This window comes from Danio aesculapii, chromosome 17 (genome assembly GCF_903798145.1).
Source record: "Danio aesculapii chromosome 17, fDanAes4.1, whole genome shotgun sequence".
Taxonomy (NCBI): Eukaryota; Metazoa; Chordata; class Actinopteri; order Cypriniformes; family Danionidae; genus Danio; species Danio aesculapii.
In genome coordinates, this window is record NC_079451.1 from 34717069 (window position 1) to 34731248 (window position 14180).

Here is a 14180-nt window from a genome sequence, read left to right on the forward strand (position 1 = left end):
CATGAATGGATTTACACAGCAATTACATTTGTAAATTTTGATACTAAAAACTAAAGCAGGTCTAAGCCATAATGGCATTTCCAGCTATTTCATTTACACAGCATCCCCTAGGGGTTGAGGAGGAGTTGAGCAGGCATATTTGAATGTGGCTTGGTTGAACTGAAAATGAAGCTGAACATCTCCCATGGCCTGCACAATCACCAGATCTAAATATTATTGAACCACTTTGGGATGTTTTACCCATGTTTGGTTTGTCCATATTTGACCCAACATTTTTTTAGTGTAGACCCACTAAATGAATGGCAAACCCATGGCAACAGAATAAGTGTTGCTTTGTTGGGCTGGATTAATTAATTAATTTTCTTTTCGGCTTAGTCCCTTAATTATTCCGGGGTCGCCACAACAGAATGAACTGGCAACTTATCTAACACATGTTTCACGCAGCGGATGCCCTTCCAGCTGCAACCCATCTCTGGGAAACATCCATACACACTCACTCACACTCATACACTATGGACAATTTAGCTGCATGTCTTTGAACTGTGGGGGAAACCGAAGCACCCGGAGGAAACATGCAAACTCCACACAAAAATGCCAACTGACCCAGCCGAGGCTCGAACCAGCGACCTTCTTGCTGTGAGGCGACAGCACTACCTACTGCGCCACTGGATTAATTGATTACTTAGTTATTTCTTTGCACATTACAGAGGGATAGTAATAGTACACTGTTTTTAATTAAACAGTTTTAAAATTAGTATCCTTGAAAGAAAGTGGCGAGAAACAACACTAACATTTTTACAAAGAAATTTTAGCAGGCACAAAAGTAACCTCAACTTGTCTGCATAAAGATGCCTTCATGCCACAGCAAATGTGCAACAGAAACGATTATAAAATGGCATTTTGGTGACTTTATTGCTATTTTTTTCATATCATGCAACAATCAAGTGTTTTTTTTTACAAGAAGCTGTTAAAAGTAAAGTTTAAAACCACTAAACACATGCTTTTGTTTTTATTTTTTGTAGTGTAGCAGTTTTGAACATGCTGCACTCTACACTACCTGACAAAAGTCTTTTCCAGTTAAGAGCAAAAAATTCTAGTTAATCATTTGGAAAATTTAACTGCATCCCAATCCTCACAAATACTGCAGAAGACCTATTGGAACCAGCATGGACGCAAGATTCTCATAGAAATCAGTCAAGTTTGGTGCAGGAAAAAAATCATGGTTTGGGGTTCCATTCAGTAAGGGGGCGTGCGAGAGATCTGCAAAGTGGATGGCAACATTAACAGCCTGAGGTATCAAGACATTTGTGCTGCCCATTACATAACAAACCACAGGAGAGGGCAAATTCTTCAGCAGGATAGCGGTGCTCCAGCCTCCACATCAAAGTTCCTGAAAGCAAAGAAGGTCAATGTGCTCAAGGATTGACCAGCCCAGTCACAAGACATGAACATTATCGAGCATGGAGTAAGAAGAAGGAAGAGGCATTATAGATGAATCAAAAGAATCTTGATGAACTCTGGGATTCCTGAATGAACTCTTTCTAAGCCATTCCAGATGACTTTATTCATAAATTACTTGAGTCATTGCAGAGATGTATGGATGCAGTCCTCCAAGCTCAAGTCATACACAATATTAATTCTTTTTCCACTGCACCATGACTTTATATTCTATACTGTATATTATTTCTGTTAAGTGACAAGACTTTTGTCTAAGCAAAGTCAGAGCTTACTGTCCTAATTAAATAATTAAATATCAAGGCATGATCATATTTTATTTTGGTAAAATAAGCGTAATCTAGAGGTCTTTGCCTTTCATATAAGCCACTTCTGATACCAAATGATCAATTAGAAGTTATTATTTGTTGTTCCTTAATCTTCTATAGGCAACAAGACTTTTGTCAGGTAGTGTACAAAAGTTATTACTATATTTTTGGTGGGCAAAATTAGTATTAATGTATTAGTGACCAGTCATTTTTAAACCTGGCCCAAATTAAACATTTCTTAATTAATTAAAATGTAATTTACAACACCATTACATTTTTTTAAAACAACAGTTCAGTCGACATTCTTTCAATTTTTGACTTGCGCATTTTCTTCGCTCAAAAAGACACAACTATGTTTTGCATAAATCCCAAATCACTGGACAATTTAATAAGCATAAGCAAAATTAATGTTCTGTTTTCAGTCCTGTTAACGATTAAACAGAAGGCAATAAATAAAATATGACCAGTCTTTTTCACGGAAGACAGTAAAATTGTATGTCATGTCAACTGCCCGTCCAAATATATAACCATCGTCCCCACTGGGGCCTCTGCTCTGCTCTGACGGCGAGGGGTCAGTCTGCGTATGCATGTCACAGGCGAACAAGCCTGCACTGGGAACGTCACACACAATGGATTTATGGTTTCTTATCAGCATGCCATTTGCATTTGCGAGGAGATCTGCAGCACGGGCCCATTTTCTCTGTCTGGATAGCAGAGCGGCCTCCGCCGGTGCCCAGGGGCTCCTCAATGCATCACTCGCTCCCTCCTTCGGCTGCTAAACATTCCCACTGCATTAGCTAAGACAAGACATCAATTATACATGCCGTGGTTTCACTGTTGCAAAATACTATTTCCAGTTGGCTTAAATAGGATTAAAAATTAAATATTGCTTGCTGAAAAGGAATATGAAATCAGCTTGAACTTCTGCTACTTTCAAGCAGGACGTTTGGGGCCAGTGCAGAGCAAAGGGTCTGTTTTAGACGAGCCGCGTGTGTGTGTGTTGTCCATGTGATGGCAAAAAAGGGAAGACTTTTAATTAGCTGTTTTTTTGGTCTAGCAAATATTTACTCGAGCATCTCACAAACAAGTGCTTTTAAAAGTTTGATTTAAAGCAGCCCTAACAGATGGTGAACCAGGCGCTGGCTCGTAACTCAACTCCTAGCCGACTTTCAGTGTGACCACAGGGTACCATTGCATATGTTAACTCGGAGGAAAAAGACGCTAATATTGGTATCAGTTCAGCCATTAAAACCATAAACAGCATATTCAGAGCTACAGCATGAGAATGAGTTTGCTAAGAAATAAAGAGCCTACCTACCACCGCCACCAAATGTTCCTCACACTTCTCTTCATAGACCAGAATGCTGCTCTTTCCGCATGTCAGATTCATAAAGAGCAGAGGTCGAGAGTGGTGTGGGCCGGTCACGCCAGGCCAGGCCTCATGTCTCATCCCCAGACCTTCAGTCCTGCCTCTTCAATTATGAATAGCTACTTCCATTACGAGTGCCACATCTGCTTTAAAAGGGCACACTTGCTCTAAGGAAAGCGCATTTTGGCAGTCATCCTGGTGTTGTTTTTTTCTCTGCACTTTCTTACACAGATACTAACTTTAAAAGGAAACTGTTTAATTAAAAACAGTGTACTATGCCTGCCTAATGTGCAAAGGGATAAATTAAAGTAAACAATTGGTCCAGTCCAACAAAGCAATACTGCTTCTGCTGCCTTGGCTTTGGAATAGGAATTGAACGTCACGTTTGTCAATTCACTTAGTGGGTTTACACTCTAAATAAATGTTGGGTCAAATACGAACAAACCCAACACTGGTTCAAGACTTGTGGAGCTGCGCATCAATGGATTTGCTCTTCAGTGTTTGGACTTTCAGCAGTGAAAAGTAAACCACAATGAACTGAACTAAACTGAACTTCAACACTGAAAACTGGACTGACACAGAACATTATAGTAAATTGAAACTATGTTGAGCTACTTTGACACAATCTACATTGTAAAAGCGCTATAGAAAGAAAGAAGAAATTAGGCTTGCTGTGTGTATTGGTACATTATCATCCTGGCACCGTCTTATGTTTGACCAATTAGTTGCACATGGTGCTCCAGAATGGTTTGGTAGTCTTTGGCAGTGATGCGCCCATTTAGCACAAGTATTGGGTCTAGGGAAAGCCATGATATTGGAACACAAACCATCACTAATCCACCCCCATTCTTCATTCTGAGGCAAAAATCTGGATGGTATGCTTCATTGGGGTTTCTCCACACCATAACTCTCCTGGATGTGGGAGGTATTGTGAAGGTGGATTCATCAGAGAACAATAAATGTTTCACATGGTCCACAGCCCAAGATTTTTGCTACTGACACCACTGAAAGTTACGTATGGCATAGACACGAGTGACCAAAGGTTTGGCTATAGCAGCCCGGCCATGTATAGCTCCCTATGAACCGTTTTGGTGGAAACAGAACGGTTGAGGTGCATATTTAATTATGCAGTGAGTTGGGCAGCTGTGGTTTTAGTTTTTTTTTTTTGGATAATCCAGGTTAGCTTCAAGACATCCCTTTCAAACAGCTTCCTCTTGCGTCCGCGATTACTCCAGTTAGATGTGGATCATCCTTCTTAACAGTATGCTGACATTACCCTGGATATCTTGCTGTCTTGGTCACAAATGCACGCCAACAATTTGTCCTCTGATACGTCATACAATGTCGTGTGCATTGCAATATTTTAAGCAAAACTGTGCTATTAAGCTGCAGTCACACTAGAGTTTTCCAAATTCTGTAGTACAGCGCTACGAAAAGGGGCTGGATTAAACTAAATCATTAGACATTTAAATAAGCGATAATGGTGATTGGTCCATATTTTAAATTTTAAGGTCATGTTTTGATCCTCGATTGGTCTCATGCCATCAAGTGATGCGATTTCACAGGTCAGAGTTCACCGAGGTTGAACTTCACAATGCAGCAAACTGCGAAACTTGTCACACGAGCTTGCGTTTCCAGTCTGACGCATTTGCGTACGTATGAATGGAAGTATATAGGGAGAAAAGTCCAGTGTGACTGCAGCTTTACTCTGCTAATTAGACCTTCATATTCTGCTCTTATTGGTGGAATGTGCAATCAATAAAGATGGGCCACCAGCCTAGCCATGAAACCTCCAACATTAAATTGGCCAGCATTTCAGCTTCATTGTCCAACCCCTGTATATCATCATATAATATTATCAGTGTAAGCATCTGTTGGAGATGGAGATTCAAATAGGACCTCATCTTTATTGGGTATTGTTTAAACTCGAGATATTGTGACACGAACACTCTCAGAGGAAAACTCAGGACTACAATAAAGCCATTTGATGGAGTTCAGAAAGGCCACCTACTGCTATAGATAACTCACGTTGCAGGGAACTATATTCTTTGTAACAAAGCAGATCTTTTTCTTGTTCAAAAAGCAACATTACACACTTTAAAGCAGAAAGCGTAATGAGCATAATATGACTGCTTTATATGCTGTGCAGTCAGGCCTTTACAGAGATATGGGTGACTAGTTTGAATATCTATAAAGACAAAAAAAAATCTTCAACAGTATGGCCTTAAAGAAAGAAGACGTTGATCTGTGAGGCAAGAGATTATTTCAATAAAGCTGCATCTACAAAAATAAAGAAAATGTATACACCGCCCTCATAAAATATACCTTAGATGCAAGGTCAGAAAAAACCACAGTAGCTACATGAAGTTACATTTTCTTCTCAGAGGACACCCAAAAATACACCTAATGGTGACCACGTTAAAGGGTGGGAGAACACAAGACAGTTCCTCTGTGATTCTTCAAGGGCACTTTATAAATATGACCGTTAACACGTTCCAGCCACGCAACATCTTAGCAGCAGCTGAAAAACCACGAGACGGAAGTAGACTCAAGTATTCTCACACAAGAACAAAATTGCCTTCTCTCACCTCCGTGGCTCTTTGCCTCAACTGGAAAATATATCTAACCACCTAATGTTGAATATACCAAACTGTTTACAGAGGTAGCTTTGGGGGGGCTTTCCACAGGTAGAGTAGTACAGTACAATTTACCAATAATCTTCAATTTGAAACAGGCCTTGTGTGTGAACTGTAGACCTGCTCTTCTATATCTAGATGACAAAGACCACAAACAATGGTTCTGAATTAAAAAAAAAGAAAACAGCTTAAGAGACTGCACACTTTCATGACACATTTTTGCCATTTTGGATTAAGGTTTGGGAATTGAAAACTAGGTGGGAGATTCGTCAAAAAATAGAAAGAAAACAAATAAATAAAATAAAGTTCCTCAGCAGTACTTGTAGGCATGTGTGGGTAGTTGAGTTGGATTCAATACTCCATCAGACTATCAACACTGATCAGAAGGTGCATTATGGAAGTGTTAAACCAAGTACAAAAACAAACAAGTTCACAAAATTTCATAGTTATGTCTGTGAATGTCAATTATCTGTAAGTGTATCAGTATATTAGATCAGTGACACTGCTTCTGTTGAACTAGGAGGACGTGGAGATTCAACCAGGCAAAAACAAGTTCCTCAGTGGTTATGACCCAGCAAGCATTTAAAAAAAAAAGAGGTCTAATAGATGTCTAAACATAGTCATTTTGGCGAAAAAAAGGCTAAATTTGGTCTGTCAGTGAAAATGTAATAGACATCCAAGAATAGGCCAAAACTAGACTAGTCATCAAATAAAAGGAAACGAATGACTTCACATCAAAAGTCTGTCTATTTGACAACTAGTCTAGTTTTGGGCTATTCTTAGGTTGCATTTACACTCCAGATCTTGATGGTCAATTCCGATTTTGTGACTGTATCAGATTTTTTTTATTTTTTTTTGCTGACCTGCTTGCACCATCTTTTAAAAGTGATTCGTATCCGATTGTCTGCATTTACACTGCACACGGCAAAGGCGCAATGACCTGGGAAAAAAAAAATATAAAAAAATTTTTTAAAAAAGAAATTTAAAAAAAAAAAAAAAAAAAAAAAAAAAAAAGAGCGGGCGCTGACTGACAGCTGATAATAAGAGCGTTCTTTTCTCAATTCCTGTATTTAATCTATTTGCAAGGTTACATTTAATTTTTTTTTGTAATCCTTTTTGACAAGTTGTTTTACTATAGATTTTGACAGAAAAGTCCGCATTTTGCCATCCTCTCTTAATCTAGGCTTTTTTAAATCAGTGGGCATTTTAAATGTCATGTCCATAGCGTGATTTGTTCATGTGATGTATGCAACAGTTTTATATTAGCTTATATCGTTTACATGATTGATATTGCGCTCTCTCTCGCTCTCGTTAACATGCTTAAATACTTGTTCTACATGTCAATATAAAGCTTTTTAGTTCTCGTGTGTGAGACTTAAGGTTTGCTGAGGTCTGTTCTGAAATGAAAGCGTCAGAGTTGATGTCATTCGCTGTGGGTTTTTAATGATGCGTGATTCACATTGACAGGTGAAATTCCAATCTACCTGCTTACACTGCAAACACGAGGGCACAGATCCGATTCATATCGGATACATTTCAACATATGAACAAGGCCTGAATCTGATTTGAGTAAATCGGAATCCATGTGATTTTTTCCTGTTTACATGTACAATGAAAATCTGATTCTGAACTCAAAACATGAGATTCACCTCCTAAATAAAAATGTTTTTTGCTGTATTTGAGTCAATGGGTTGCTATGTGGATATTTTAAATAAATAATAAACAACTTTTACATTATAACTGCATTATTGGTAGTTCGGTGAATCTTGTTGACTAACAGTGGACTGTTACTCTTGGTTCTCAGAAACACTCCCTAAATCTGAAGCCAAATTTCATCACTTTACCAGAATCAAATGTAAACATTTCTTGCCTCCAAAAGCACAAAATCTGGACTTAGAACTTGAGATGCAGCTTGGTTCAGACTACACAATATCAGTATCATCTTAGCACAATCAGTTTGATATAGTCACAGTCATTCGTAAATGACAATGGGCATCAAGATGCAATAATTAATAATCGTTTTCTATTTTTATATGGTGCATCACAGTGAGTGAAAACCGAGAATTTGTCTGGGATGCTACACAACACTCTAACAAAAAGACTTTTAGTCATCCATCACAGGTTTCATTACATCTTTGACGCTGACAAGTCGGAGCACGGAAACTCTCCTGTACACAACTTTCAAAAATGTGAGGAAAGGATTCTGGAGCAAAATACTCCAGTCAGTCGCTAATTCCACCTTCTCAATTATCATCACACAAATTGTTAAAGTAGGCAAATGAAAATTAGTCATGAAGCAATGTGTAATCTCACAACTATTGACTACAGAATACGAATTTAAGACTCAGGAGTTAATAACCCAACACACTGCAACAGATAAAAAGGAAATTGTGCAGTTTGAACCCATCATGAAGTGTTGCAGTCTGTACAAGAGCAATATGAAACATTTAGCAATTAATTTGGAATTTTAAAATCAAATTGTTATAGAAATGAGTTGAAACTCTGGATGCCAATGTAGATGGTTTCCCAAGGCCCAGAAAAACCCTGAAATGGGCTCTCCAGTGGCACTGGGCTATAAAACCCTTTCTTGAACATTTCTTTGCCATTTAAACCGTCATCTCTCCATGTTGATAACAGTACTGGTAGGGCGTCTACCACTTAACGTGCATGTAAATGTGACCTTGTAACCTCTGAAAAAAGCCCATCTCTCTGAAGTACGGCACGTGTGACATGTATTGGTAAATACTTGCATGACAATGGGCCCTCTGCCCGGGGCCTGACGGCATTCTATATTAATAGAAGCGCTGTGTATTATTCATAGGCAGAATTACTTTGGTGGCATGGTCCCAGGCCAAAGGGAGCTCCATGCACTCCTGCTCTCAACCCTGACAAGAGGAATACTAACAATACCGGACATGTGCAGGGCTGCCCGAGTTTACCACTGCCCACACTATCGCCCATTATAATAATCTATTCAAGGATTAAAGGGGTTTTATCTTGAGCCCATGAATAATGAATGTGGAATTTCAAAATTTAATTGCCCCGAATTAAATGATTCAAGATAATGTTTCTTTTATAAATTTGTAATGGGGCTTGGGGGGCAAAGAATGAAAAAAAAAAAATACATTAAATAAAACCTTTCTTCCTCCCTCCAAATGAAAGGACAATGGACGAGTGCCCTTATGTCTCCTAATGTTAATTTTCTTTCCGTCTTCTTTAAGACAGAAAGACAGGTTAAAGATTTTTTTTTTAAACAAGAAAGCACTCCACCTTATTCGAGTCAGGTGAAAAATGCACAGAAGTTTAATCTTGAACTCCTTGAAGACAGACTCTAATGGCTCTTACCTATACAGTTGCACTGGTGTACTGCAATCCGCTGTGTATCTTCCTTATGGCTAGATCACATTAAAGATTTGAGAATAAGTGTATTAAAGCTGTTAGCTTTCCAAAGCTATAAATCTATATACAGAAGCAGCAAGAACAAGTGACAGGCTTCTCAAACATCTTTCAACAAAAAAAAAAACCATTCTGAAGAGTACATTGAACAGTGCGGTTTAGTTGGGCAGAACACTTGAACAGAAATGCTGTTTCAATTTCAATATATGTAACAGGGAAAAAACAACAACATAACAGTGGGGACATGTTTTGCTTAAAGACTTTTAGAATAATATTGGATCCCCTTTACTGTTCAAAGTCTTCTAAAGCCATACAATAGGTTTGTATGAGGAGATCATCACGGTAATATATGGACTTAAAGGGTTAATTTACCCCCCAAAAAATGTAAATTACCTCACCATTTCCTCTCCTCCATGTGGTTTTTATAGTTTCGTTCTTATGTTGAACACAAAGAGAAGATATTTTGGTGGTTGATGGTATCCATTGACTTTTATAGTAGGAAAAAATGCTATGCAAGTCAATGGGTGCAATCAACCAGTATTCTTCAAAAGACCTTCTTTCGTGTTCAACAGAAGAAAGAGAAGTGAATGGTGAGTAAATGTAGATGTAATTTTTGGGTGATCTGTCCCTTTAAATTGAAATCTGTTTAGTCCAAATCAAATCCATCATATGATTTTAGAAAACGTATAATATTGTGCGTAATTTGTACATTTGGAATAAGAAGCCAAAAAATTTAAGCTTTGTAACTGTAGAACTTTCATTTATGGGTGACACATTCCTTTTATTAAAAGTCCCCAATGTTTTGTTGTTTAAAAGTTGACAAACCTGCACATTAGCCAGTGGAAAAAGTCTTTCTGTATCTGGAAACCAACTAAATGACATTCGTTAAGGCTTAAAGATGGCTGCAAAAGTTGCAAGACAAATGCGAGAGGATTTTGGTGTTGCGGTGAATACTTACATAAAAATCAACGAAATAAAAATAGATTTCCCAAAGATCAGGAAGAAGAGAAGTTCGTTCTCCGAGATCAAAGTCTCCATGTCTATTGACTGCAAAACGGTCTTGTGAACACCTAATAAAAACATACTCAAGAGTGAATGGTTTTAACACACAAACTTTGAAGTACATTCACAGCAAGTAATAACCATACGGCCATTAACAACTTCTTATCTTCTAGTTCAGGTCGCAACTAACTAATGCTCACTTTGAGAATGACTGTTTTCTGAAGTGCACGAAAATAGAACTGTTTCGGTAAGCTTACTTTTTATGCAAGTAAAGTAGCTAGCGTGCAGCGAGGCAGTGACGATCTCTCCACAGATCGATGACAGAACATAAGAGTAATGATTGTCAAGCGGCACTAAACGTCAAGCGTGTTTCTGGCATGATCTGTAGGAAAATTCCCCAAGTCAGCATTTTGGATGGCTAAGCAGAAACATCCTTGGCAACATTACCATGTTAAAGTCTTCGATATACATTTTTCTCATTTTGTGAAGTCCAAGCAAGCCTTCATCTAGTCCATATGATTGGTTACTTCCTCAACTTGTTGTCTGGCAACACGAGCAAAGCTACTACAAAGGAAACCAAATGTGGCACCGATTAAAAACTCAAACAAAACAACAAAAATAAAACAACAGGCTCTTTATAACTTAAGCTAGCTCACACTTAAGCTGCATTTAATAAAAAAAAAAAACATAATTAAACCTAAATCCTTTTTTTTTTAGTTTAGAAAGCGTTTGCTCCTACTTGTCAGTCTCTTAAACCAAAATAAATAAATAGCAGGAACTAAGATAGCCAGCGAGATCTGATCAGGACTATTTGTCAGCATCTTTTGGTTCACCTTCAGTCCGTTTGGCACTTGGGTCATGCTTCTCAATCTCCTTTACCACTGCGCCGCCTCCTGGAGGATCCTCTTGAGTACCGTTGAGATCTTTACACTGCCCGTTCAGGACAGGGATTTTGGAGGAGTTCATGCAGACAGCGTCAGGTGTGAGTTGGTTCATCTCCTCAACATGCTCCTCTTCTTCTTCTTCCAATTTGCGCAAGATGATGGGGAGTTTGGCATCTGCGTTCTCCAAAAGGGCGATGTCGCTTTCTTCATACAGAGGAATCTGCGCTCCTTCGTCCAGCTGCTTCTGGAAGTGCAGGCGTTTGGCCCGACCGCAGGACACAGCATGCTCCAGAATCTCTTTTTCTGCTAGCCGTAGCTTTATAGCGATGCGGGAGTGCAGGGACAGGTCAGGCTTCTCCAGCATAGAGCGATCCTCCTAAACAAAAGAACAAAAGAGATCTTAACTCATGATTGCCCTATGGGATCATTGTTTGTTAACCAATTAACTGCTTATTATAAAATCATGTGTCATACAACTCTTCCGATCAGTTTAAAGACCTTTTTTTAAACTCTGACTGGATGAAACACCTTTAGTCTCCTAGTGCAAACACTGCCCAAAGTTTATTCAGCACTTTTTTAAAAAGAACAAATATAAAGAGTATGAATATAGCCTTTAAGATATATATATATATATATATATATATATATATATATATATATATATATATATATATATATATATATATATATATATATATATATATATATATATATATATATATAAAATGGAGATGGGGAGAGGGATGGATGGATAAAGGCATAGTGCGGGATGGATGAATAGATGGAAGGATAGAAAGATAGATGGATGAATGGAGGGATAGAGTGATGGACGGATGCATAGATAGAGCAAGATGGATGGATAGATGAAGTGATAGTAATCGATGGATGGAGAGATAGATGGATGGATGGATGAATAGATAGATGGAGAGCGAGAGATGGATGGATTGATGGATGGAGAGATTGATGGAGGTATGGATAGATGGACAGTAAGAGAAGGATGGATGGAATAATGGAGTGAAAGCAAGTGAATGATGGACCGATGGAGGGAGAGTGAGATGGATAGATAGATGGAGGGATTGAGAGATGGATGGAGGCATAGAGCAAGATGGATGGAGGGATAGAGTGAAATGGATGGATTAATGGATGGAGGGATAGAGTAATAGATGGATTGACAGCGAGAGACGGATGGAGGGATGGATAGATGGACAGTAAGAGAAGGATGGATAGATGGAGAGAAAGCAAGAGAAGGATGGACAGATGAAAGGAGAGTGAGATGGATAGATGGAGGGATAGGGAGATGGATGGATGGAGGAATAAAGCGAGATGGATAAAGGGAAAGAGTGAGATGGATGGGTAGATGGAGGGAGGGATGGATGAATGGATGGATGGATAGATAGATAGAGATGGATGGATGGATTAAGGCATAGCGCAAGATGGATGAATAGATGGAAGGATGGATGAATGAAGGGATAGATGAATAGATCGAGATGGACAGATGAAGGTATAAAGGGATAGAATAATGGATGGAAAGCGAGAGATGGATGGATTGATAGCGAGAGATGGATGGACAGATGGAGGAAGATGGATGGATATATGGAGGGATAGGGAGATGGATGGAGGGATAGAGCGAGATGGATGGAGGGAGAGATGGATGGAGGGTAGAGAAATAGATGGATGGAGAGACAGAGATGGATGGATAGATGAAAAGCGAGAGATGGATGGATTGATAGCGAGAGATGGATGGAGGGACAGTAAGAGAAGGATGGATGTAAAGATGGAGGGAAAGCAAGAAAAGGATGGACAGATGGAAGGAGAGTGAGATGGATGGATGGATAGTTAGAGATGGATGAAAAAAGGCATAGTGGAAGATGGATGAATAGAGAGATGGATGGATGGAGGGAGAGATGGATGGAGGAGTAGAGAAATAGATGGATGGATGGCGAGACAGAGAGATGGATGGATAGATGAAAAGCGAGAGATGGATGGAGGGATGGATAGATGGACAGTAAGAGAAGGATGGATGAAAAGATAGAGGGAAAGCAAGAGAAGGATGGACAGATGGAGGGAGAGTGAGATGGATGGATGGATAGTTAGAGATGGATGAATAAAGGCATAGTGGAAGATGGATGAATAGAGAGATGGATGGATGAAGGGATAGATGAATAGATTGAGATGGATAGATGAAGGGATAGAGGGATAGAATAATGGATGGAGAGATGAGAGATGGATGGAAAGCGAGAGATGGATGAAGGGATGATAGAGGGACAGCAAGAGAAGGATGAACGGAAAGAGGGAGATGGATGGATAGATGAAGGAATAGAGATGGATGGATGGATAGATAGAGCGAGATGGATGGATAGAAAGAAGGATAGAGGGATAGATGGAGGGATGGATAGAGAGATGGTAAGAAAAAGATGGATAGAAGAATGCAGGGACAGCAAGAGAAGACTGGATGGAGGGACAGCAAGAGAAAGATGGATGGATGGATGGATAGAGTGAGATGCATGAATAGATGGAGAGATGGAGATATGAATGAAGGGATAGAGCAAAATGGATAGAGGGATAGATAGATAGATTGATGGAGGGATAGAGTGAGATGGATGGATAGACTAAGGAATAGAGAGATGGATGGGGGATAGAGTAATAGATGGATGGATGGACAGTCAGAGAAGGAAGGATTCATGGAGAGATGGAGGGACAGCAAGAGATGGATGGATGGATGGAGGGACAGCGAGAGAAAGATAGTTGGAGGGATAGAAAATGTTCAATGAATGAGGCTGAAGGATAGAGGGAAAGAGAAAGAGGGATTGCTGGACAGAGAGGAATGGATGAAGAGAGAGGGTGTATGTATATGGATAGCGTGATAAAAATGAATGGATGACAGAGAGGAATGGGTATATGACAGAAATAGAGTAGTAGATGGATGGGTGGATGAAAAATGAGAGGGGAAAGGATTGGTGGATAGATGAATGGAAAGAGATCGATGGGTGCGAGTGCGAGTAAACATTTTTAATGTTACAACATATTGCTAATTATAATAAATGGGGTTCATTAGATCTTTATCCTCACAGGACATTATTGGGAAGGAAAACATAAGTTTCAATGAAAACAGTTGAGAACCATTTCTTGA

At 39.1% G+C, this 14180-nt stretch overlaps 1 protein-coding gene across 1 annotated transcript in view; it reads right to left on the bottom strand.

Moving 5' to 3' along the window:
• Nucleotides 1-9048: 9048 nt before the first annotated feature.
• setd3 (SET domain containing 3, actin histidine methyltransferase) overlaps nt 9049-14180 on the bottom strand; it is a 38622-nt gene continuing 33490 nt past the window's right edge. The window contains exon 13 of the mRNA XM_056476806.1: nt 9049-11426. Within this exon, the coding sequence (XP_056332781.1) occupies nt 10974-11426 (453 nt within the window). The 3' untranslated portion in view covers nt 9049-10973. The remainder of the gene's footprint in view (nt 11427-14180) is intronic.